Genomic DNA, 26,438 nt, shown 5'->3' with positions numbered 1-26,438 from the left:
CACGGGAGATATGTGGTTCGATCTATTCTTCCCTGTGATCTGCCTGCATTCCTGTTTATGATCACTAGGTGGTGGCAGAGTGCTTGTATATGTGAGCAAGGCTGTGCCACAGGTTCTTTTTCAAGTGTCTTGTGTTAATGCCCTGCTCAGAAGTTACAATAAGTAATAAGCTGATGTGCAAATATATTTTTGGTAAAGGTGCATGGGACACAGATGCACGATGTTCCTGTTTAGGGCTAAAATCACTCTTGAAGCTTCCTGTCTACAGGACATATTTTAAATAATAATGTGATTTATGATATCATCCAAAGCAGTTAACTGATTTAAGAATTTCATATACACTGAGTCCTAATGTCACATGGGGATCATGTGATTTCCCATCTGTGTTCTGAGGCCACTTAAATCATTATTTCTGTGAATAAATTCATAGGATCACCGTGCGATAGGCTGTGACAGTAAACCAATTAGACTTTATTGTGGGGATGGTTGCTAGGTAGAGCGGGAAGTGAGACAGAGGTGAAGGGTGAAGGGGTTACTCGTCCTGGAATCCAGAGGCCCCTAAATGGGGTCACAACGTAAAGAAAAAAAAGGGTCTAGAAATACTCATGAGAATGTGGCAGCTTTTCACCAGATACTGCACAAAAAAGCGTCCGCTTTGCTATTTGTAGACACCATAATGCCTGATAGAGGCTATGTTAACACTCCCTTACATCCTTTTGGTTTATTCATATCCTTGAATAAGGCCACTTGTACCAGTTTAGCAGGTGATGGCTTAGTAACTCCTAAACAACAACTGTAGCTTGTGGAGCCAAATAAGTACTGTTTTTGCAAGTAATTCAAGGAACTTTGAACTTTGAACTAGTTGTAAAAACAATTTAAATTTAAATTTGATGTCTCTGTATGACATACATGAGCAAACAAAAACACCAGCGAGCAGACTGGCTATTTATCTATAATTCTTAAAGGAGCAATATGGTAGAATTGGCCACTCGTTGAATTTATACTCCAAATGAATAGGGGGAGGCATATCAACAGAGTAACCACGAAGAACTGCTAACTGTAGCTACCGTTAGCTAGTTAGCTTACTAGGTGGTGTAGCTAGCAGTCCATACTGGGAGCTAGTCTTGCTGTTGTTAAAACGTTATTTCTTTCACATTCTGTTGTTCATTTTCAAACAAAAATTCCTACATATTGTGCCTTTACAGCCTGTCCCCATTTCAGATTCTGGCTGATGCGGGTCAGATAGCCAGAGGAAAGAAGCTGCTCTGTAGTCTGGTGGTACGGCACTAAAACGTTTACTTTGTTGTCCAAAGGGGCTGCCAGATTAAACCTTCAAACCTTCCTGTAGCTTACATATACATGGTCTGACCAGTGTTTGGACATAGCTGGGTGCAGTTCCGTTGACTTGAAGGCCAGTAACATCATCTTGAATCGGACCACAACAGGAAGCCGGTGGAGGTCACAGAGGAGGGGTGTGACCTGGGAGAATTTGAGTAGATTGAAAACAAGCCGCTGGATACACTGCAACTGTTTAGTGGCAGAGGCTGGGAGTCCAGCCAAGAGCGAGTTGCAGTAGTCCAGGTGGGAGATGACCAGCGCTTGGACCAGGAATGGGGGAAAAGAGAGGAACAGTTATGTGTCGTCTGCATAATAGTGGTGTGTAGTTTAAGAAAAATACATTACATTTGTTACAAGTTTTACACATTGAAAACACAACTGTACAAGAAGAAGTAGACATAATCAAAAGCTATGTGGATGAAGGTTCTGAGTCATCCAGGTCATGGTAATTCTAAGTGCTGTATCCTAGGCAACAGGACTTTTAGTGTCTGAAAGATGTTTCACCTCTCATCCAAGAGACTCCTTCAGTTCTAATCCAAAACTATTGAGTGGTATTGATTTAGAAAAGTACTCATTTAGGATTGTTGGTCAAATAAATCATTACATGATTTACTTTTTCTTAAGATTGTTATTGGTATTTTGCGACCATTATTTTTGCAGGGTTGCTTGTAGTGACAAGTCTGCATATATTTATCACCTAACTCTGTAGTTCCCCTCAACTATATAGTGCTTTTTAGAGTCTTTCTAGAGTCTTTTTGGCTCACTCTCACTTCTCTCACAAACCCCAGCTGTAGCAGAAACTGTTTTTAGCATCTGAATGATACCTATCCAGCAGACATACAAAATTACCACCTAGCTGGTAAACCAAGTGGAGCACTGAACTGTTACAGCACCACATATTCTTCTCAGAGGTTGTCAGAGACATAAAAGGAGGGTGAATATTAGACTCCACGTTTGTTTCTTTGTAAGGTGGTAATATGGAATTGTCATGTTTACAACTTTTTCTGCAATTTTTTGTCCATGTATATAAAAAAAAAAGGATAATTGCAAGGCATTATATTCAGAAAAGATGCCCTCAGATCACCTCAGGTTAATTAGGCCCTGAGAAGGCTCAGTGGTTGGTAGGAAGTTGAGAGGCTATGATTATACGGTGTATATATATATATATGTGGGATGCCGTGAAGGATTGTCAGCTTCCCCCACAATCTGTCCCCTCCCATCCATGTTTCTCTTCCTGACCCCCTCGAACCCATCTTCACCCCATCCCATTCCACACCCCCTTTCTGTGGCTAATCCATGACTAATCAAGCTTCTCCCTCTGGGGGGTTTCCTCCCTCACCCTCTCTTTAAATCTTAAACCTATCATCTGCTCCATTAGAGACCACCCCACCCTTTTTCCTCCCCTCCAACTGTTTATGTAGTGCGTTCTGACCAGCATGGCTCCCAGGTTCTGATCAAACTGAAAGCCTGCACCTACAGCAGTGTTTGTGTAACAGTACAAAACTATATCAGTCATTGTTTTCTTTCCCCTGAATGGCCTAAATATGCCGTATACATTATAGGGTTATAGGGGTCACTGATATCCTTGAATGCAGAGTTTATCTTTCAGCTTAACCAACAGTAGTCTTGTATTCAGATTAAAAACAACAATCAACAAGTCCTGATTAATCTCCAAGTTGAGCAACCAGTAAAAAATAACAATGTGTGCGCTGTCAACAAGCTTTCAGCTGAGAGAAGTGGGCCACGGCTGATCTTGTTGCTGTCAACAGCCAATCAGATTTCCTCGCGCAACAGCCACAATGTCCGAGTCAGTAGCAGCATGAATAGCGTGTTACACTGTGTGGGATGCTCTGATTGCATCTCTGTGGCTGTTTTGTTTTGCTGCAAGGGATTCAGGGATTGGCTGTCGTATGCCGTTTTAATGAGTGACGCAAGTTTTTAACAATAACTGAAACTATGCAATGAAATCACATTTTCAAAAATGCCATGGTAAATCACAGGAAATATGCTTTTCCCCCAGTGCCAATGTCCCCAGCTAAGAATGATTGTGTGGGGTGAACTTGTTTAAAGAGGACAGTTCACCCCAAAAGACAAAAAACACATATTTTTCCTCTTACCTGTAGCGCTGTTCATCCATCTAGATTGCTTTGGTGTTAGTTGCAGAGTTTTGGAGGTATCAGCAATAGAGATGTCTGCCTGCGATGCAAACAACGGTTTGTATATATGTTTATATGATTAGTTTGTAAAAGTTAATACAAATCTTTTTCATTACTCATAAACAATTTATTGAAACCTTGCACTGAACTAACAAATACATTTGTTCTCTATTTCTTGCCAGACGTGGCAACACTTATACTCATTTCTCCTTTATAGTTAACAAAAATGCTAAAGTACACATCTCTATGCACATTTGTTTTTAAAAGCGCAAATCTTTTTTCCTTATAAATTACTTTCTCATTCCTTTCTTCTTTCTTCCAGTAGTAGGTGTTTTCAGGTGGTCGGGCTTACACTGATTACACTACTTGCCCACCATCTCCACCGTCATTTTCCTTTTTAAAAAACCAACAGTCTGAAAAGCTATTATTACAAACTCCCACAAACTATAAAAACACTTCCCCCAAACATATTTAAAATGGATCCACTTTCATCAAATGCTTCAAAATGACCACCGTTTTGCTCTGCAGTCCTTCCTGTGGACACATTTTTGAAGAATGACAGAGGTTCTAACTAAACACACTGCATTTCCTTGGACTGGTCTACTAATAAAAGTCAACTTGCTTGTTTGTAAATAGAATTCGGTTTATATTTCGATTGCATATGAAGTTGTAGTTTCAATTAGTGTGAACACATTAAAATAATAATTCTGCCGGTCAAATTATATTATATTTGACATTAGGTCACAGGCCGGATGAGGGTCAGGGGGGTTAATGTTAAAAATAGGCTGGTTTGAGACCCCTGCGCTAAAGAAGTTCATTTTAAATTTCCACAGCAATGTCTCTTTCTAGAAATCATGCCCCATCTACACATTTAATTCACATACTTCTCGTGAGCAGCTCCATAAAAGGCGTAACTAAAACTCTGAATTTCAACAACAATTGCCAGATTTCCACTAAAATGTTGCCAAATGTTCAGAAAATGGGCACAGAATGAATGCAGGTTTTCATCTATTACCGTAATGTGAATTAGCAGTCGCTTCATCTAGACAAACTGTTGTTGGTACTAATGTAAAAATGAAGATGTAAATTGTTTTGTTTCATGTATTAATTTCAGGGTTATAACAGTTTCTTTCACATGGATCTGATGTTTCCGTCTCCAAGCGCTCCAGTTAAAGCGGAGGCTTCAGTGGAACTTGTAGCCACATGCCTCATGATTTAATCAAGTGTTTCAATCAGTTTTTTGTGGAATGCTGAGTTGTAATTCTTTCTGAATGTACGGCACATCTTGAAACATGCATAAAAGCAGGTGGACCAAGTGTGAATGACAGAAAACATGAAGGAAAGCGATTCCTCTTTTACATGATATGTTTATATTACACATCACCTGAGCAGATAGTGCTGATTTCACCACTATCGCTCCATACACCCATAAAGCCTTGCGGTTTGGGACTGTTTCCTGTAATTGGGTTAGGCTCTATCTGAACCCAAAACAAACTTAACTTGTAGTGAGAAAGGATGGAGACTCGTGGTTTCAGGCGTCTTGCCACCAGAGTTTTTTCCCCCGAGAAGTGTAGTATTATACTGAATTAAAGCATGATCCTGAACAAACACCTCCACTCAATGATCCTCAGCAGCAGTCCAACCGTCATCCTGGACCTCCGCAAACATTTAGAGAAGCACAATGCGACAGAACAGGCATCCCTTTGTCATCAGCAACATGGGGCCTCTCTCCCTCTCTCCATGATCAGTGAGCTGCAGCAGAGAGAAGTCCACACTTTGAAAATGCTTCCATTCAACCTTTTGTATTTTTCTATCTTTTGTTTTTTCATCTTAATTTTCAGTCTACTTATGGTATATCAAGCTTTGTTGATAAATTCTTGATCAAGTCATGGTCATTAACCCCAGTTTAGCCATAATCACACTGATTTAAGAAGCAGTCAGAGCGGTTGGCATCGCCGTTCTTTAAAACCGCAGTGATGAGTGACTTCGAGTAAGTAAATGTTTTCCGAGAGGTTCCCGATAAACCTTGTTTTCACTTTGCTATTTCGTCTGTCACCGGTCGCAAAATCGCGTTCAGTTCCAGCGTTGTTGGAAGTTTGTATTCTGAGTAGAAACAGGAAAGATCCAGTTGTTCTTTGTGACAGCAGCGGCCGTTTCCAATCTAATGAAAGAATGGATCGAGGCTTAGTGAGAGTATCAGGCGAAAGAGGAGAAATAATAGTGATACTGATTGAAAGCATCATGATATGTATCAAGGGTAGTACATACCTGAGAACAAAAGTCTGAAAACGGAACCCTTCTTCTTTTATCTTGTTATTTACTTGTAAAACAGGGATAACCGTGTTAAAGATGGATGGAGTTGGATGAAACAGCAGTATATTTTCTCCCTTTGACATGATTGAATCCATAATCAGTAAAATTGTCATTAATAGTAAAATATCAGAGCAGTAAATCGTTTGAATTGTCAGGTCTTCAGGTTCGTTATGTCTCATGACTCAAGTATTAGATGAGAAGACGATGGCTCTTTTTGAAATGAGTCATGCATGCCCCTTAAGGTGCTTTATTGTTGACATTTTTGCACCTGCAGCATTATCAGTTATTATCAATAACGCACCTTATCCTCATTCTGTGTAAAGGCCGACGTGCTGAACATGTGGCATGAGGGACAGACCGACAGATCACAAGTATGACCCAGAGAACACACGCAACACAGATGGGAGGAGAGGATAGAGAGGAAAGGAGGAGGTGGAGGAGGAAAAAGGAGGAGGAGGGGGGGGGAGAAGGACGTTGTAGCGGACTAACTAACTCTCTAATCTGCACGTCTGAGAGAAAATCAAGTGTGCTTTGCTGTAGAGTGCCAGAGGAGGGGGAGTCTGTAATTACACAGGGAGAGAGGAGGGGAGGGAGAGGGAGAAAAAGAGAGAGATGTCAGGGAGTTACAAACAGAGAACGGACAGAGAGAGGGAGGACGTAACGAGAGAGGAAGAGAAGAGAAAAGAGGAGAAAGGAAGAAGGAACAACGGACAGGAGGACAGGGACAAGCTGACGGTTGTTCCTTGAATATCTTTATTTCCCTGGATCTCCTGGATTTAGTTTTACACACTTTGCAGGACTTTCCATGTGCATCCTGTCAAAGCTGGAGCACCGTGTCTTGCCTGTTTGCACATGTTTAGTGCTTCATTGCCACAGTTAACAAGATCATTTGCACAGTTCATGCACGACATAGTAAGAGGATGGGAGCCTTTCACCTCGCTCTTGCTGTCTTCTTCCTCCTCTCCTCTCCTGCACGAGCCCAGTGGTGGACTTTCATCTGGGCAAACCCTAAAGCCAGCACCAGCTCCTCTCCTTCCTCCATCCCTCCCGCCGTCACATCTCCATCTATCACCTCCATCAGTGACACCCCAGGGACAACAGAGTGGCTGGCAACGGAGAACGGAGTGGCAGAGAAAGCTCTGCAGGCTAACACTCAGACAGAGGGGTCTGTGCTGACCCCTACACCCAGCCCAGGAGTATCAGGCTTTAGGCACAGCCCTGCAGAACCTGGGACGTTACCTCCAGAGGCGAACACAGGTGGACGCAGCAAAGCCAGGGCCCAATACAAACCACTGAAACACTGGAAGGGTGGTGAGTTTTTCAGGATTGTTGAAGAGAAGAGGGTTCCATAATAGTTGCACTTTGTGCTGCGTTCCCAGCTCTCTTAGAGCAGGAGAAAGTTAGACCAGTAGTTCCAAACCGTTTTGGCTTGTGACCCTATAGAAAGAAATGTCTAGGTCTCACCAATTTGCAAAGTTGTGCAAATATCAACAACTTAATTGTGTGCAGTGCATACACCAAAGTCCAATTATGCATGTAGTAGGTAGCACACAAATCTTTTTCTTTAGCTTCTGTGGAGATCAGATCCGTTGTCCGGTGACTTTGGTCGTCATGGTATTAAAATCAAACACATAACAGTCACAGTTTGTTCAGGTTTAGACAACAATGACTTCCTGGTTAGGCATATGTACATGGCATAAGTCAAATATGTTATGTACGTATGTAAGTAAGATATAAGTTAGTGATGGCGTTATATATATGACGTAAATCGAATATGTTATGTCCATTAAAGGGGCTAAATTGCCATATTGTGCTAGAAGCCGGCAGTTTTATGTTTGCAAACTTGACAATTAACAGCTTGTGAGGTTGATATAGAAAACTTGTTGGCATCCAGTTGCCTATTTATGCATGCAAAAGAGACATTACCATTGAGTCTGAGTTGTGATGTACTGATTAGCGTGCCTTTAAACACGACACTCAAGGTTGTGTCCTCACAAACTTTAAGTGTCCCTAAATGGAAGCAACACGCTATTTTAAAGGCCAAAAATGCTCATAGCAACTGTCACTGTTGAATATATGTATTAAAAAAATGTTAAGGACGCAATTCTGCAGTAATGTGAATGGATAACACCAATATTGATGTGTGATTTAAGGGAAACTGCGCCAAAAGACTTCCCAAATCACGCTCATCTTCCCAAACACATAATCATATTCCAATGCATCTAACGACTCAGAATAGTAGCCCTGGTTATGCAGTGTGCTGGACTGGTATGTGACACAGTCGTACCCTGATGTGCTCTGCCTTAAATCATTTGGAGTCTGAAAAATCTAGAGAGAGCGCGCCAAGCAGCGGGGAGCTTTTGTGTGGCACAGCAGGGTCAAGGTAGGTTTAAAAGGTTATGCGTGGCAATGCTTGGGGGGGTTGTTAATATTGGTTTCATAAGTCTCCACAAGCTGATCAAGAATCCATGTGGCCAACATGACGAGGATTAGGTTCAGGAGGAGGGAGTTGGGAAAAATGTGTTGTGGAGTGAGTGAGCGATTAGATGACTTGCAGACTGCTCAATTTGGCAATTGACTGAAGACTGACAATGATATTCTTATAACTGGTGTTCCCTCTGATTCAAAGTCAGTTTGTAGTCTGCTTATAGAAGTCAGTAAATAAGAGTTTATAGGTTGTCTGTTTGCACCTGTTCACATGATTGTTGAATCAATCAAGTGATTTATAAGTCATGCAAGTATATGCTCAGAAATACACGTCCGTGGCAGAAATCTGTGTAAAATATGTAACAATGTTAATTGATGTTGAAGTGTGCTAAATCCATATCATATGATGTCGACAGAATGGGATTTTACCACAGACCTTCTGTGTGTGTGTGTGTGTGTGTGTGTGTGGTGAGTGAGTGTTAGTGGTGAAAAGAAAATTAGACAGTTTTGAGGTAGGACTTTTAGACCTCAAAAAGACCTTTATACTTTTACTTTTAACACTTACTAGAAATACTATTGTATTCACTTTCACTTAGAAGAGAGTACTTTAATGTGTTGGACGGCTTTTGATGAATTTTTAGAAGAACAACTTGTGAACAGTGGAACGAACTGAAAATGCAACACTGATATTAGTGACGGACCTTAAAGTTTATATGCTAGCAAACTGCTTCCTGTTTACACATCCATTAGACAAGGAGCTACGTTAGCATTCACTGGGAGTTGTATTTCTGGACACCTGATAAATGTAAGTCTAACATTGACTGTCATCTCAGCTCTGGTCTGTTCTCAAGTGAGTCCACTGAAAAATATGTGGCTACGGAGTTCTGCATTTATCTGCTAGCTTCAACAGCTAACGGTAACCGCTAGTTGCAAACTCCTGTTTGGTGCTGAGTGGTGTACACCGGGTTTATCCGCATTGGCAAAGTCTTATGCTGATTAAAATTTGTTTCATGACATAATACTGTTTATGACACAGAAAGAGATAAAACAGTATCTTGAACTTGTATTCTTCAAAACACAGTTTAAAACCAAAGTAAGCAATACATGGCTAAGGTAGCTAAATCCAGCCAGCACTTGCTAGTGAAGCTGTGCGGGATAATGTTAGCCACAGCTAACCTTGGGTGACTTTTCTTCCTTTTTTTCAAGTCACATCACACATGTAAGAGTATTACATTGCACATTAATTTCTTTTTTTGAGTTCTATGGTAAATATGAACAAATGGTAGATTGGAAGCTGAAAAAATATATATCTTATGGCTTTATCGTTAGTTAAATTCAATTAAATCTTTTCTGTAAAATCATTTATTCATCATTCTACAACACAATAATGTACAGAAATAGTAATGCATCCCTCACCCAGTTTACTCATTAAACTTTAAGCACTTTTTTCCTCAACTTCAGCGTCTCTTGAGCTTGCCTACTGCTTTCTGCCTTGTTGCACATCGATTAGAGTGGAGCTTTTGTGGGCCAGAAAGTCAAAGCATTGAACTAAAAGAGGCTTAAAGTGTTAGCGTGCTTTAAAACGCTTTGTAGATCTCATTCTTTATTCATTTTTCTAATTTTTGACGGGATGTTAAAATTAAGTGTGATGATGAGTATGAGACTGGCCTATTGTCAGTCTAATTTCAACAGTGGACTGTCTACACCGAACTGTGCTCGGATATTTCTAGCTCGTTGCCCTTTCTCACAAACCCATACATTTCCCTTTTTCCCCTTCTTTTTTGGCCAACATGGATCTTAAGAGCTCTTCGCAGCAGCAACAGTGTGAACGTGCTCCTTCTGTATCTTGAAGTGGCTGCTGTCCAATGTATGACTAATAATCAGCACCAAGCCGCTGCTGCCAAGTCTGCCCCTGACCACCGTAACATTGGTCATTATTTATTTATTATTTCAATGAACTTTTTGTTACATCTTACTTAATGTGTGCCCCACAATGCAGGAATAAAAAGTCAAACCTCTGTAGTCTGTGGCCATGCACGGGACAGCACGCTGGTTGTAGATCACCCAGAGCAGTGTGTGTCTGTCAGTCATTACAGAGCACTGATGACTTCACATCTGGACTGGAGGTGTGAAAGCTTTGGTGTGCATGTGTGTGCACGCGCGGTGTGTGTGGGTGTGGGTGTATTCTGTTGAACGCCCACCTGTGTTTGCTACAATTAATGTTGTAAAAGTGCGGAGCTCCATTTGTCGTGTTGTCAGTGGTGCACAGAAGCACGCCCTCACACACACACACACACACACACACACAAACACACACACACATGCACACACACTCTTTAAACCCTCTAATCAGGTGTGTTTCCAGTTGGTCAAGTTGATGAATTAGAGACCCCCAAATGTTGGCCTGTCTGGTCTGGGGTTTATGTGTTTTCAAGTGGGTGAGACTTGTGTTTGATGTGTGTATAGTGTATCCATATGCATTTCTATGTGTGTGTGTGTGTGGGTGTGTGTGTGTGTGTTACAGAGATATAGGTAGCAGGGGTGAGTCTGGCTGGAATGCTGAGGTGAGAGTTTGTCTCTACGGGAGACAGGCTCCATAGTGGGGGGGATCAGGGGAATGTGAAGCCATCTCTTCAGATACACACCAAATACTCTAATTACCAGCCATTGTGTGCGCTTTTCTGTTTCGGAGGATTATGTCGATGCAAGGCAGAGAGAGCAGCGAGGCGTGGGCAGAGTCTGGATCAGATCAAGTCAAATTAAAGACACGTCAAGATGATTCTGATTCTCTCTCCCTTACGCTAATAAGTGGTATGAACCAGCAACACACAGGTAGCAAACCAAGGAAGCTGCCAGAACAGCTTCTGTGCACCTCAGACGTAAGGTTCATATACTGTACAAGCGGATGGCTCGGTCAAGTACTGTCACTGGCAAGAAAAACAAGTGTGCAGTTTGGAGAGCTAGCAATGGAAAATTGGAAGAATTTGCTTATAAAAAGTATAAAAAAAAAAAACATTGATAATGATAATAAAATACATGATAATAGATATCACCCCAAGTTTGTCATTTGTCATCTTCTGATCACTGAGTGTTTCTCTGACCAGTTTTGTGGGTGATTTTGATGATTATAATCTGAAATTTGTGGATCAAACTGAAAAGTCAAATGAGTACAATAAACATCAAAAACACCGAACTGCTACTCCTTCCTGCTCCTTTCTTTCCATTCACACATTTTAACGTTGTCTCTGTCTCCATCAGAGCGAGGCTCAGGAGGTCACCTGGACCTTATGGAGTTAATCGGCGTCCCTCTCCCTCCCTCCGTCTCCTTCACTCCTGGCTATGAGGGTTTTCCTGCCTACAACTTTGGCCCCGAAGCCAATATTGGCCGCCTCACCAAGACCTTCGTGCCAGGGTCATTCTACAGGGACTTTGCCATCATCGTCACGGTAATGTTAGAGAAATGAACCCTTCCGCCCCACTCTATAATGTCTTTTTTTTTTCTTTAAATGTCTTTCATTGCAGTGGATAAGACATGAAAATTCAAGATAGTAAAGTCACATTAGACCGCCACCTTGTGGAATTTTAATTTTAAAGCATGATTTTATGTTCAGCTCCTACATTTTCTTTATTCTCAGATTTCCTCTTTCATCTCCTCTTTTGTATTCATTTTTTTCTCTTGTTTTCACATGATAGTTTCATTTGTTCTGGACCCTCTGTGGCACATATTACTGTGTTTTTGTCTTTTGATATGACTTTAGTTTTTAAAGAATGGAAGCAAGATGCCAAGGCAATAACCTTCAGTGACCGTCTGCCATGTTCCCAATTCCAGGTGCGTCCAGCCACTCAGAGAGGAGGCGTGCTCTTCGCCATCACAGATGCCCGTCAGAAGGTGGTGGAGCTGGGTTTGGCCCTCACTCCGGTGCGTGACGGCCTCCAGAGCATCTTACTGTACTACACTGACAGAGAGCAAGCTTCTCACAGCCACAAAGCTGCTGCATTCAGTGTCCCAGACATGACAGACCAGTGGACACGATTCACGGTGAGCGTTACTACATACTGTGCATGTATATGACAAATTCATGTATTGAAGGTCTAGATTAATTTGGCTCTATTCTTTCCAGTTATTATTTACAGTTGAAAAAGGGACTAGAATTAAACCTTTTAGTGCATACTGAAATACATTTGTTGAAATATTGGAGTTTTAAGAAGTTGACATGGAATGCTTTGTCACATCTCGGCTCACATTTCATATAGCAAATTCATAATAAATCAGGTAATTTTTCCCCCCGTTTTCTTTAGATATAATTTAAGCTGTTTATTTTGAATGAATACTTGAGCAGTTTTGTACGGAACCCGCGTTTCCATTTTTTCGTAGCGTTATCTTGAGATCACAAGTTGAACATCTCGTTATTTCAAGACAACACATCTCATTTTCTCACGATAATGATTTAATTTATCTTGTTATCTTGAGAAAACAAAAAGCGGCTTTCTCAAGATACTTTATAATAAAACAGTTTCATGAGATTGATGAGGTTGGACAATGACATATACACACAGCTCTGTGGGGTGGGTTTTGGGGTGTTTCACAGTAAAACATATAAAACATATAAACTTTTTATGAGCCAGCTGTCTGAAATTAACTAAATAATTAACTCAAGATAACAGCATTAGAAAAAAGAATCGCAAGCACAGCCATTGTCAGCTTTTATATCTTGACATATTTTTCTTTATGGGAAAAGGTTTAAAACATGTTAACCTATGGTGTCGATCAATATTTTTTTTTAACCAGGACTCAGCTATTGTAACAAGCAGCTTCCCGACTTGTTAATCTTGTTAGCTTGTTAGCTCTTTGCTTTCCCCGAAACAGTAGACGTACCGCCACACTTATCGACATGCAAAAATGTTGGTCACTGTATCTATAAAGTGTGCATCAAGTCCACGTGTTTTAATAATTTGTTGTATTTTTGCACTCATCACAACGCAAAAACGTGGCATCATGTCAGCGTTTATGTACTTATTAGCGACAGGCACGAAAGCAACAGCTGGATCATTTTGATTGCAGATGTGCTTCGATCAGCTAATCCTGACCTCTGAAACGTTAGAAAAGAGAATTAAAAAGACTTTTTGTTTTCCAGGATGGAGCATGACTTCATTTTTACTACAGTTTTTCAATAATGCAAGGGAAAAATGTAAACTTTCAACAACAATGAGAAATTCACTGATTAAAAGCTACATTCATTGTGTGTATTCGATGTGTCTTTCAGTTGGTCGTGGAGCACGAGGAGGTGCGTCTCTACATGGACTGCGGAGAGGCCGAGAGGGCTACTTTCCATCGGAGACCAGACAGACTCGCCTTCTCGCACAATTCAGGCATTTTCGTATCCAATGCAGGAAACACGGGGCTCGACAACTTTGTGGTAAGTAAAGAAGTCCTCTGAACGAAGGTGTGTCTGTGGGTGTCTCTGTATGTTTTGGAGGACGAGGAGAAGGAGAAAGAATGAAACTGGCTGCCTGTGTCAATATCAGTGTGAATATTTGGCTGTGTAGTTGGTCCCAGTATGACATTTGTGTGCGGTGTGTGTGTGTAGGTGTGTGCTTGTGTGTTCTGGCCTCTCATTACCAAAAAAAAAGGGCTGACACGTCGTCTGCCCTTGTCGTCTGCATGCAGTCGACGAAAACAATTAACGCTTTGACCAAATTCTTGCACAAAAAACTGCCACTGAACTACAACTACAACAAGCAGAGTATCTAAAAAAAATATTGTTGTTCCCGTTTTCCAAGACGATGTCATTCAGGCCTTTCAACAAGACAAACTGCAAATGAAAAACCACCAGTAAAGGATGTTTTCATCAGCTGTTTTCTTTACCACTGCAGATGCTTCTAACCCAGGCAACCCACGCTTACTAAACATTGCCAGACCAAACCGACATTTGATGCGTGGCTTTCAAAGGCTAATCTATCTGACACGGATCAGGATACAGCCGTCTAAACAGGGTCAAAATGCCCTGACCACCTGTAGCACTGCTTTTCCGAGCCGGGTAAAGACTATGCAGATCCGATACACAGAGGAAGTAAGAAGGGAGGGAAGAACAGAGACGATGAAGGGGTAGGGAGAGGGGTGAGATGTAAAGGGGAGGAGAGGATGGAGGAGTGAGGCGATGGCAGATGAGGAAGTCCGAGATATCAACAAGGCTTAAATGCGGTCGGATCAAGGGATCCACTCAGGCCTTTGAGTGCGCTGCTGTGTCAGCTGTGATCATGCAGTGAGGTTAAGCAATGATCAACGTGTGAAATCTCTGAGTGCGTGTTGTGTTGGTCTGGAGGAAAGACTCAGCTACTGACACTGTGACTCTGATTATTATTTGAATCTCCATCTGTCCATTTACAGCTCGACAATGGTCAATAAAACAAGCTGCTCGTCACTTGTTGTTGCCATGGTGAGTGTTCAGTGTAGCCTGACTTTCTGAACGGGTTATCTGAAGCATGACGACTGGATATGAGCACACTCAGCATCCGTCATGTCCAGTCTGAAATATCTGGGGCACTCTGTGTTTGTGTGTTGTTTGTGTTTGTGTGTGTGTGTGTGTGTTTGTCCTTGGTTTGTTGTCCTGGGCTTCAAAGGAGAGCAGTAATGACATTGGGGCCCTTTTTAGCATGTCTTTGTGTGTCAGTGCTGTAAAGATTTTGAATGTTGGCCAAAAGTATTGACATTTCGCTCCATGTTTCCATAGTGCTATATAAATCAGCTCTGTTTCTACCGCGCAGTGAGTTAGAGTGTTGTGCACGGGCGTCTTTGTAAATGCGGCCTCTACCGTGACCTCCTCATTGTGTATGCTCCTCTGTTTGGACAGCGAAAGAAGCCATAACACAGTCAGTCACACTTCAGAGCGGTGATTCCCAGCGAAAAGTGATTTCATTTGGTCAGTCACTCACAATCGGCGGGGAAATTGCTAATGAAATAAGCACACGATTTGCACTGGCAAGACAGCCTCGCTTGCATTACAGCGGGTTCATTCATTTATGTCACCGCATAAATGACTTTCATGAAAAATCAGCTTCAGCTCAACATTCTTGTCAGTGGATTGTTTTTCCAACCCACTCAAGATGAAACCATGCACACTTTCCTATGACACAAGCCTCGACTGCAGTCCAATCACGTCCATTTCAGTTGCTGTAATGCCAGCTAGCCAATTCTTGTCTCATTTGCGGTCTGCCAAATATTTTATTCGTCAAATTCAGTACCCATGTTGCTATTTTCCTGTGCTGTAGCTGACATGTTTTGCAGTTTTCATAGGAAATGGCATGGTTGTACTTTCTTTGTCCTCCAGTTTTAGAACCACTGCTTCTTGATGACGATGATAGACAATGCAATTAAGACAAAATGCAAACGTATTTACAGAGAACCTTAGAAGTTTCGAAAGACGTGGCGTTGTTGAAACTGTTTTGTAATACAATAAAGAATTGTCTGTCCACTGGCAGCTGACATTTAGATACATGTATCTTGTGACTGAGAAACCTTTTTGTCAACATTCTAGAGAACGTGGGGAAAATGACTACTTAAGTGAACGTAGAAGAGGCATCGTTTTGATTGGAAAAAGTCTCAAAAGAAACTCGTATGTTGACCTAAAAGCAAAGAGTTTACTGTTATAAGAGACTGATGTGGGGATATATATTTTATATACATCTAATGATTATTTTCATTTTGGAACTACTTGTTAATTTCTCCATTAATTGATTGATTGCTTGTTAATAAAAAAAAAAAGAATATATTGAAATAGTGACAAATACTATCACAATTACCTTCACAATGTTTGTTTTGTCCAACCAACAATCCAGAACTCAAATGATTCCCTTTACTATTCAAATTAGCAAAGGGAAAAGCAGCAAATGCCCATATTTATTCAATTGGAACCATGAAAGGTTTTCATTATCACAACAATTCCTTTTTTTGTCAACTGACAAATGGATTTGCTGACAAATGATTTCAGCTGAATTGTATAAACTGTTAAGCAGTGGGAATTATAGAAACACATCATATTTTATGTGCCAAAATAGTAATTTAGAAAAGTAGCTAGTAACTAAAGCTGTAAATGTAATGAAGTAAAAATGAATAAACTTCACTCTAAATGTAGTGGAGTAGAAGTAGAAAGTGGCATGAATGGGAATTTTTACTCCAAGGTGCAGTAGGTGTTAACTGGAGTAAGAACTTGATTGTGTGTCATTCGCAGGTGGTCGAATACTGATGCTTTGTGTTAGTGCATGATTGAGTCTCATTCTCATGTGGTCAAATATGACAAAAGTTCTGCACATTTAGGTACAGCCCTAAACAATGCAGTATGTTCTAAGCCACTTTCCATTTCATTGCACATAATGTGATTACTGTGAATACCACAGAGAAGATGATAGATGAGTAAATGCTTTACATCTCTCTCTCTCTCTCTGCAGGGATCCATCCAGCAGCTTGTGATAAAAGATGATCCCAGAGCAGCCGAGGAGCAGTGTGAAGACGACGACCCTTATGTGAGAAGCGCACACACATGCACTAAGTAGAGGTGGTTGACACCCAGAATCTACCCGCGAAACTGGAGTTTCTGCAAGTCGTGGATAACAATTCTATACAAAAGTCATACACGTGAATCTACACTACCACCTAGTGGTCAAAGGACTTCACTGAACATAACTGGTCTTACACACTTGACTGGTCAATTGAGGAGCAATCCTGACTGCCCTCAGAAAGTGTCATAGGAAGTACTTCATACAGGGTTCGTACGGATGCTTGAAATCCTTGAAAGTGCTTGAATTTCAATGTTGTGTTTTCAAGGTCTGAAAAGTGCTTGGATTTTGATTTAAGTGCTTGAAAGTGCTTGACACTATAACCCTGTGTCTTCCACAAAATTGGGATCAGACTGGATAATTAATTTCTGAAGTTTTTGCTATTATAGAATATAATTTTGGATGTTTACAGCATAATACAATGTACATAATTGTGATAAAAAGTGAAGAAAAAAATCATAAGTATATATATTCCTTTAGGTACGTATTTTACCGCAATTTACAGCAATAAGGTGCTGGAAAATCTTAAAAATGACCCTTAAAAGTGCTTGAAAAGTACTTGAATTTGACCTTGAAAAATGTGTACGAACCCTGTTCATATATTATATCAATAATTCTGGTAGGATTTTAATCTAACGTTGAATGTTTGCAGTTGAATTTCCTTTCCTTCTCATTCTTTCCTTCTCTATTATTTCCTTTGTCTTGTTCTTTCATTTGCAACAAAATATATGGTAAAAATGTGGGACACTTCTTCATCATTGGTTGATATCACGTTTTGCTGTAAGCTTTCTCAAACTAACATATTATGTGATGTTTGATAAAGGCCTCGGGTTACACCAGTGGAGATGACGCTCTGGATGACAGAGAATCGGAGGAGGAAATGATGAAGGAAAGAAAACATGACACAGCACAGGTAGGTTGGCTGAAGGAAGTTCTTGAGGAAAATCTATCAAAGGTGCTCCCAGTTGGCATCAGGTTTTATTTGCTTTATTATACCAAATGGAAACATAACCCATTTCTGTGATATTCAGTCTAAAGATATTCATAAGTTTTAGAACATGTCAGCTTCATGTGTCTGCTGCTCCATTCTTATCATGAGGACCCTAAAACAGCAGTGCTTGTGCACATGTGTGAGCGTGTTGCTTCTCTGTTCCAGTGCCATGTTTGGCTCCCCCACAAGCAGGAAGTCAGTCTGACCCCAAACATCCCATGAACAACATTTACTTTAAAAGGGTCAGAGGAAACTGTCCTTCAGAAGCTAGTAAACTGAAGATTAACTGTGACCAGATATTGAAGAAGATTATTTCTTTCTTGTGTTGAAACTCCTTCAGCTTTTTCAATTTTACGTGTACAATATGAAACCTCATGGTTTGATAAGATATCCTTTATCAAGATACACCAGCAAGTCATGACAAGACACATTACAAGACTAATCATTAGAAAGTTTCTATAACCTTGCTATGGATTTGATGACGTCTGTCCAGGTTAGGCTCAAATTTAGGGTTGTTTTATGAGGAATAATACAATATTTGATTAGCAAAATCCTTTTCACAGGATTAATTGATTTAATTTGGCTGACCCATTGTCCTACTCATCTTGTTGATTTATTTGAGGAGGAGGAAGACAGTGTTCCGGTCAGAGCTCCACCCACTGAGGCTCCGGAGGTGGACCCCGATGAGTACTCTGGTCATCAGACCCCAACAGTTTCTGGTGGAGAAATGCTGATAAGAGGTCAGGACATACAGTACATATTCATATTCTTTTTTTCTTTTTTTTTAAGTATTTTTTTGGGGCCTTTTATGGCTTTATTGATAGTACAGCTGAAAAGGGTGACAGGAAACAAGGGAGAGAGAGAGAGGGAGTGACACGCAGCAAAGGGACCCAGGCCCGCTGCAGAGCCTCGGCACATGGGAGGCGCTCTACCAACTGAGCTAAACGGCGCCCCACGTATTCATATTCTGTGTCTGTCTTGAGCCTCCGTGATTTTATCCGTCTGGTATACTTTTATGGTGACATAGGTATAGAAAACATGCTGTACTGCACACAGTTTCTTGGCTTAGTCCATTTCTGGAATGTTTGATATTTTCGGGAAAATTTCATGATCAACATCAGTGCAAAGAAGTTCTTCTGAAGATTGAGTTATATGATTGGCTCATAAAACTTCATAGAACATCAGAATTCAGGATTAACAAAACAATCATTTTTGACCCGACAACCCAAAATTTGCAAGTTTTTACAAGCTCTGTAGATGCATTTATATATTTTTTTTAATATTTGTCCGCAGTCAATGTGACCTTTGAATAACAAATTGTTAATAAGCAGGTTCCTGCAGCTGTAATAATACACTTAGTTCATCCTCATTGGAACAGATGATGGAATGATTGGTAGCAATATATAATAATATGCAGCAAAAAAGATGTGCTGCCACAGAAGAGACAGAAAAAAACAAAAATCTGTCTGATGTTATAACAAGATGTTTCCACATTATTACATCATGCAGACTTCATCACATTATCGGAAGAAACTTTTTGTTTGTTATTGTCATTGCAATATACTATCAATCAAGTGACAGCATGATGTAATATTTCATTTTGTAAAATGTTCACTAACATTGCTTTAACATGACCATGACACATATCACATGGACATTAGTGAAAGCTGGAACGTTAAAATATATTGTCGTGTTTATTTATTTCATAATATGAAAAACTATTTTGTTTTTGGTTTTTATTTTTTGTTATATTTTGTTATAACATGAAGACAGCTGGTCATGACATCGAAATGTTCCAGTTATAACGTGACACTGATCCGTTTTCTTTGTTCTGGTATGGTATTCATCTGTAGTTTTTTAAAGCACTCTATTAAATTGTTGTTTGTTTAAAAAAAAACCTATATTACGGTACATTTGTCTGTTTGATGCTTAACTGGTTAAACCTCAGAATAATCTGATTGGTGAAACCTATTGATGATATTACATGCTGTGTTCAGGGCCCCACCAGACAGAGGAGCCAGGGGAGAGACCAGGAGAGGTAAGTTCAGTCCAGATGTATTTTGCTGTCAGTGTTGTTTCAGACATGATGACATCTTTGAAATATTCTGCACAATATGATTTCGTTACAGTCTGTTTCCTCTATACAAACACAAATGATGTAAGAGTTTTATGTATATTCTAAGGGGCATGTCAGGCATCGCATCAAAGGAGAGCCCGGAGAGCGTGGAGATCCTGGACCCAGAGGCCCGCCTGGTCCCCCAGGTCCCACCCCTCTACCTGGGCACTCTCTGCCTGGACCAAGAGGGACTCAAGGACCACCAGGTCTCCCTGGATCAACAGGACTGCCAGGGAGAGATGGACAAAAGGTGTCTGTGCCAAAGAAATAGAGGGAATGTGTTTATAAAACCTCTGAGTTAACTAATCCTAAATCCTTCTCTCTCCTCGCAGGGAAGCAAGGGTGATAAAGGAGATCCAGTAAGGTTTTTTTTTTCTCCTCAGTTCTTCATCTGTCTCTTTTGCTCCTTTTATGTATGAACTACATTTAGTATTAATTTATGAAAATACTAAACTCCGTGTTTATGTCCAGGGCCAGAGAGGAACTCAGGGATTTCCAGGTTTGGCTGGAGAAGCCGGAGCAAAAGGAGAGAAGGTACAGCTAAAACCCATATGGTTGAACTATAAGTGGTGAGCTCTTCATTCAAAATACAGTGCAGTTCAATTTTGTGTCAACAATGTACAGCAAAGGCAGATCTTTTCATTGTGTCCTCTTCCTCCGGTCTTCCCCTCTCCACAGGGGGACCGAGGAGTTGGTTTCCCAGGCCCTCCTGGCCTCCCTGGGCCTCCTGGACCCCCGAGATCACGCAGTGTACCAGTGAGTATCTCAGTTTATGGTTTTATGTTATGTATTTTCGTTTGTACACACAGCATGTACTTGTGGTATATCTTGCATATTTTAGTAATGAAATCAACTTGTATTAAATGTAGATGAGGGTTGAGCCTAGTTGGCAACCTAAGAGCTGAACTTTGAAGCATCACAAATGTGTGTGTATGTGTGTTCATCTGTGTAACAGTATGGAGCAGATGCCCTGGGTTCTGGGTTTGAAGACCTGGACAGCGACACTGAACTCATCAGGGTAAGAGAAAAGCCACAGAGAGAGATGGAATAGCCTGATTATTCAATTTACACAGAGCAAATATTAAAAGTTATCTGTCCACCAGGGTCCTCCCGGTCCACCAGGGCCTCCAGGACCTCCTGGTCCAGCAGGACCCAACCTGTCATCATCTGACACAGCTTCAGGCCTCTCTCCAGGGCATGCTGGACCACCCGGTGTCCCTGGCAGAGACGGGCTGCCAGGCAAACCTGGAATACCAGTAAGATACATGAAAGACATATCCATTTCAATGCAAGTTCAAATCTATACCAGTCACTCAGTATTGTTTTATGATTTAATTCTTCATATGGAGGCATGCAGAGGCTGCACAGGACATGCAGACACACATCTTAATTGTATTAGTCAGAGTTATCTTATTCAGGTTTCATAAAATGATCCAGCCTGAAAAAAAATAAAATTGTCAACTTCTTTTTTTTTTACTTAATTTGTTTGTAAAACATACAAATACAGAACAAATATAAAAAAAAAATATGGAAACGAACCCATCAAAAATGGGTTGGTGTGATATGTGAACAGAATTGGTTATAGAGGGAATATAAAAGTAAGAATTGCAAGGCTCAATGGTCAAATTCAAATATATCGATATAACGTTAGCACAGCATTGGCTAAACATGTCTTCAGTCTGCAGATCTGTATATGCTGTCAAAAGTGCAATAAACTGTTAGATACTGCAAGAAAACATTTTGAGGCCAAAGGTTAAAGTGTCTAAGCATCTGTCAGCTGTCAAGTTTGTGTTCGCTTTGAAATACCAGCCACAAATACGCACGCGTTTCACATTTTCCCAGATGTGATAGCACCAAATCATTCATGTCTTACTGAGCAGAATGGACTCCAGAGGAATGTAAGACTTCTGAGTGGCGTTAATAAGTACAATACAGACTGAAGACATGGACATGCCACTGAAGCCCAGATAAAAGCTGTGCCAGTTTCATTTTGCATTAAAAAGTTTCAATGCTGAATGTTGTAGCATGTTCCCCATTACATTATTTATGTGGGAATATTCTGCCTTTGACTTTATGTTTTATTTAAGGTGTTGTTTTGTCTTTTTTATCAATGTGTAGTTTCTGTCTTTCTTCTTCTCTACTTTTTAGTCTCTGTATTAGATAATAATGCTTGTATTCACATCTTTTTTTAAATGTTTGTTTTTCTTAAATCTTTCTTCAATCATATTGTAGTGATCAATATCTATGTGTAATGGCCAATGACCGGTCTGTCTTTTATCCTCTGTTCTCATCAACCCCACACCCGTCTTAACTTGCCCACCCTCCTCATTCTTCCTTTTCACCTCCTGCTCCACACCCTCCATCTCTTCCTCCTCTCCACTCTGTTCCAGATGTTTGAAGATTGGTTTAGTGGTTCTGGGTCTGATGCTTCAGGTCTGAGCTCAGAGTCGTTCTCTGACCTTGGCTCTGGTTTCAGTACTGGGTTCACTTCTGAAGCCAGTTTTGCCTCTGGTTCTGGGCTTGACTTTGGGTCTGCCTGGGGTTCAGGCGAGGTATATTGTCCTTGTTTGCTGGTAAAACCAGCAAACAATAAAAGGCAGAAGTACAGTCAAAAGCCTGAGCATTGGACAACATTAAATGTTAACCTGCGACAACAACAGAGCATCATTTTTTATCAATGGTGCTTTTATTTCATTAGAACGGTGACACTCGTGATATAGACCAGGTTAAGCTCACTGGCCCAATGGTCAGGCTCATGACTGTACATTATCTCCAACCATGTTGTCTTAATTGTTGGCTGACAGCAAGCTAAACTGCAGCTGTTTTTGCTGAGCTGGGTGAAGTGCTGCTTGTGTATGTGATTGTGATGTGAATGTGAATCTGTGTGTGTGGCTGGTGTCTCTGCTTTCCATGCTTTCCTTTGGTAATCCATCTGACAGCCGATGTTACCGCTTACAAACCATCATGATATGCTTGAACTTTGGTCAATCACTTCAGGTTCATTTACGTTGTGTTCAAATGGTTTCAATACCAAATGAAACATTGAAGCATGAACTTTCACTTGTCATGGTGAAGTGAATGAACTGGCCTCAAACTTGCTGTATAACCTCCGTTTAAGCTGCCAATTTGCTTTCCCTAAAACAACATGGTAAAGGAAAATAATCTGCCTTTTTACTGATCTGTTTCATTTTCTCTTTTGTTGTACATTCTTGTATTTTGTTCTGCTCTCAGCTAATGTAAAGTACCAAGGCATACTGATCAGGTACTCTGATTTTACAGCACGCTGAGTTGGTATATTTATCACACAGACATTATTTATAACTCACACCTAGCTTTATTTCACAAAATAGTCAGAGAACAAGTTTGTAACCAGTAGTTAAACAAAGAATGTTTTTTGACAATTTATTTGACAATTATGTTTTCGGGTTGTCCGTCCCACACTTGAGAATGCAATATCTCAAGAACACATGGAGGAAATGTCTTGAAATTTGGACAAATATCCACTCAGTAAACTGATTAGATATTCCATCCTTAGGTCCCATCAGTAGCTGTTTATACGTATAGACTTTAAGTAGCCAGTAATCTAATAAGCCAGCAGTCAATAATTCAGTTTGCCTTGGAATTTACTTTTTTACTGAAAAGGTCTGAGGCCTCTGGTCAGTCCAAAAAACATGTTCAGAAACATGGCTGTACTTTGGTCTGATGCTGCTTACTTACACAAGGAATATGCTGATTTTTTACTTCAACTTTCCTGTTAAGTGATGAGAAAGACTACAAGTCATCCTCACCTCTGAGGTTGCTGACTCCACGGCGTCATGCAACATTTCAGCTGAATTACAGTACGCAATCAGAATGATCTCCAGGACGTACATTTCAATTTGATTTTATCTTAAGTTATTCTAATATGCGTATGACGCAATAACAAAATTGGTCTTACTTTACTGTTACGCCAGTCAACAAGCAAGCAAGTGTGAGCATGATGCATTGAGGTTAACAACATTGTGGTAAAGCAGAAAACTAAAAAGGATGATCTTATCACTTGACAAGACTGACTTAATGCCCAGTTTACCCCCCCCAAAAAAATGTAGTATTCCTTTAAAGTGACTGACCGTCACCTGTGTGTCCCTGATGGAATGGCAAAAGGGTCAACCACCAGCTTGGCATCATATCTCTCTGTTTTTCTATACTGGCACATTCTCTCTGTGACTTGTCACTGTTTAATCTCTCTACCTCTCGTCTCTGTCCAGGGTCCAGCAGGAAAAGATGGGGTTCCAGGTGTACCAGGAACTGTGGGAGTGAAGGTATGATCATCAATGTGGATTGTGCCTTGGGCATGTAGACCATCTCTTTTTTGCTTGTTGTGGTTTGACAGAGAGTCGGAGCCTGATATCAGCAGGAAAGATAGTGAAACTTTATGCCACACAGTCTTTGGATTACCACATACTTTTTTTTCTTTCTTCCTTATTTACATCCTTAGGGTGACCAAGGGTTACCTGGGCCATCTGGACCAAAGGTAATACACTACTAAACATAGAGTAAGGCCAAAAAAATGTACCGCGCACCATGTGCTTGTAGCATTTATCTCTGTTTTATCACAAAATTAAACACATTTCTGTTTGCTAAGAAGAACAAATCCATGTTAGAGAGGCAACTTTTGCTAAAAAGGAGTTTCCCGTTTCTCTTTGTCTCTGCAGGGTGAATGTGGGTCTGTGGGTACAGCAGGGTCATCAGGGCAACCAGGGCCTTCTGGTCCACCAGGGAAGAGAGGCCCATCAGGGCCCCCAGGACCCCCTGGACCTCCTGGACCTCCAGGAACCAAATTCTTTGTAGAGGTGACTCCATTTCATACCAAAGATCTACACACACATAACACTGCTGTTGACCAACATACTTTAACTACCAAAATGGTACTCTTCCTCACCACGTATGTCTCCAAGATTTCAGCTCATTCTGTAAAATTAATCAGAAGCAGAATCAAAAATTCCTTTATTAATCCCTCAAACGGGGAAATGTGTGCATCACAGCAGCCAAAGGACAGTTCAGTATACCAATAAACAATAATAATAGTGAAAAATAAACAATATAATAAAAAGGTGAGAAGGAGAGCTAGAGCAGAAATAGAAATAGAATTGTATGGACATAATATGTACAAATATAAACAGTGTAATTCATTAGAGTGTCTTTTTGTTTTTAGGATATGGAGGGATCTGGGAAGAGTGACATGCTCATCGGAGCTGGAGTCAGAGGCCCACAGGTCAGTGTGAGACTATGTGTGTTATTATGTAGACTGCAGATATTGTTTCATAATATACAGTAAGTCTCTTCTGTTTGCTTTCCAGGGTCCTCCTGGCCTACCTGGCCCTCAGGGACCTAAGGTAATTTCCTTTTTGAAACTCTAAGTAAATGTATGCATTATGCTGGCAGAAGGTCGCTCAGTTCTGTCTTTAACAGCTAATGATACAAGGTGTATGGTTCCCCGGTGACACAATTTAATTGCTCCGTCTTGCACAGTAGTTGAAGATGCTCTCTCATGTCCTCTGCAGGGTGATGATGGAGCCACTGGTGCTCCAGGACTCTCCGTCAAGGTAGTTTGACCCTGAAATAGCTCTGCTTTGGATGTGTTTGTCAATAATCATGTCCTTTCAGTTATTTCCTTACCTGTATATTTGGTGGTCAGTAGATGTCAGAGGTCTTATTATTCTTTGAGTGTGCTAAGACAAACAGTTAGAGATACCCATGGGAATGATGTTTATGATTGTTTTTGAAAAAAATAAGTATTTAGATTGAAAAAATAACTAAGAAGCCAATTACTATATTGTAGATGCAACTTTGTGTCTATATTGTGTGTGTGATTGCAGGGTGAGCCAGGAGACCCAGGACCAGAGGGCCTACAGGGGCCTGCTGGACTACCAGGTGCTAGGGTAAGTGACAGGTGTTCACACAACAAATGTGACCAGTGGTTTATAACAAATTTATGATGTGGAAGGGTGTAGCATAGCAACATGAGTGATTAACTCTTAACCGCGCAGCTCACAAGTAATGGTTGTGGCACTTAAAATAGTAGGTAAAACATATCAAACAATAATTAATTATCTTAAGTTATGTATAAGAGTGGGCAGCAATGACATTTTTACTAATCCGTGTCGGGCAGTAATGAGAGTGACTGGGGTGATACAATGACAGGGCCTAAACTTCACTTTAGCTGAGCAGCATCGATGTGTGACTGCTGGTCATACCACAGTGGATGGCGTGGACTTACAGAAATCTAGTAACTTTTTACCACCTCTGATAAATAATATAACTTATATATCCAACAACAAACTCGACAAAGGCAGCACACTCAGTAGTAGTTGTACATTGCCTAGTTATCACATTTATCAGCAGCATCAGCAAAGCCTTATTGGAGTAACACGTTAAACAGCTTCACTGTTGGCAAGGACATTAGCAAGAGTGCTAATAGTAGGCAGCTAGCTGATAGCTAGAAGCTCACGCAACTAGTCAGATATTTTAATATGAAACTCTGCATGCATGTTGTTGAAATCGT

General features: G+C 40.6%; 1 protein-coding gene across 5 annotated transcripts in view; it reads left to right on the top strand.

Annotated features, from left to right (window-relative positions):
* The window catches only part of col15a1b (collagen, type XV, alpha 1b), a 62,401-nt gene that overhangs the window by 21,065 nt on the left and 14,898 nt on the right, over positions 1–26,438 (top strand). For 3 of the 5 annotated variants that reach the window (XM_030403990.1, XM_030403991.1, XM_030403988.1), the window contains exons 1-21: positions 6,451–7,118; positions 11,493–11,680; positions 12,064–12,273; positions 13,499–13,651; positions 16,680–16,754; positions 17,611–17,700; positions 18,401–18,518; positions 19,776–19,816; positions 19,962–20,144; positions 20,227–20,253; positions 20,366–20,428; positions 20,573–20,650; positions 20,850–20,912; positions 20,998–21,150; positions 24,142–24,195; positions 24,372–24,407; positions 24,589–24,726; positions 25,089–25,148; positions 25,234–25,269; positions 25,438–25,479; positions 25,753–25,815. In XM_030403990.1, coding sequence (XP_030259850.1) covers positions 6,728–7,118; positions 11,493–11,680; positions 12,064–12,273; positions 13,499–13,651; positions 16,680–16,754; positions 17,611–17,700; positions 18,401–18,518; positions 19,776–19,816; positions 19,962–20,144; positions 20,227–20,253; positions 20,366–20,428; positions 20,573–20,650; positions 20,850–20,912; positions 20,998–21,150; positions 24,142–24,195; positions 24,372–24,407; positions 24,589–24,726; positions 25,089–25,148; positions 25,234–25,269; positions 25,438–25,479; positions 25,753–25,815 — 2,262 coding nt within the window. In that variant the 5' untranslated portion in view covers positions 6,451–6,727. Of the gene's footprint in view, positions 1–6,450; positions 7,119–11,492; positions 11,681–12,063; positions 12,274–13,498; positions 13,652–16,679; positions 16,755–17,610; positions 17,701–18,400; positions 18,519–19,775; positions 19,817–19,961; positions 20,145–20,226; positions 20,254–20,365; positions 20,429–20,572; positions 20,651–20,849; positions 20,913–20,997; positions 21,151–24,141; positions 24,196–24,371; positions 24,408–24,588; positions 24,727–25,088; positions 25,149–25,233; positions 25,270–25,437; positions 25,480–25,752; positions 25,816–26,438 lie in introns of those variants that run through there. The other 2 variants (XM_030403989.1, XM_030403993.1) reach the window with 2 other exon arrangements.

The sequence above is a fragment of the Sparus aurata genome, chromosome 21 (genome assembly GCF_900880675.1).
Source record: "Sparus aurata chromosome 21, fSpaAur1.1, whole genome shotgun sequence".
Classification (NCBI taxonomy): Eukaryota; Metazoa; Chordata; class Actinopteri; order Spariformes; family Sparidae; genus Sparus; species Sparus aurata.
This window is presented reverse-complemented; position numbering and strand designations above follow the sequence as displayed.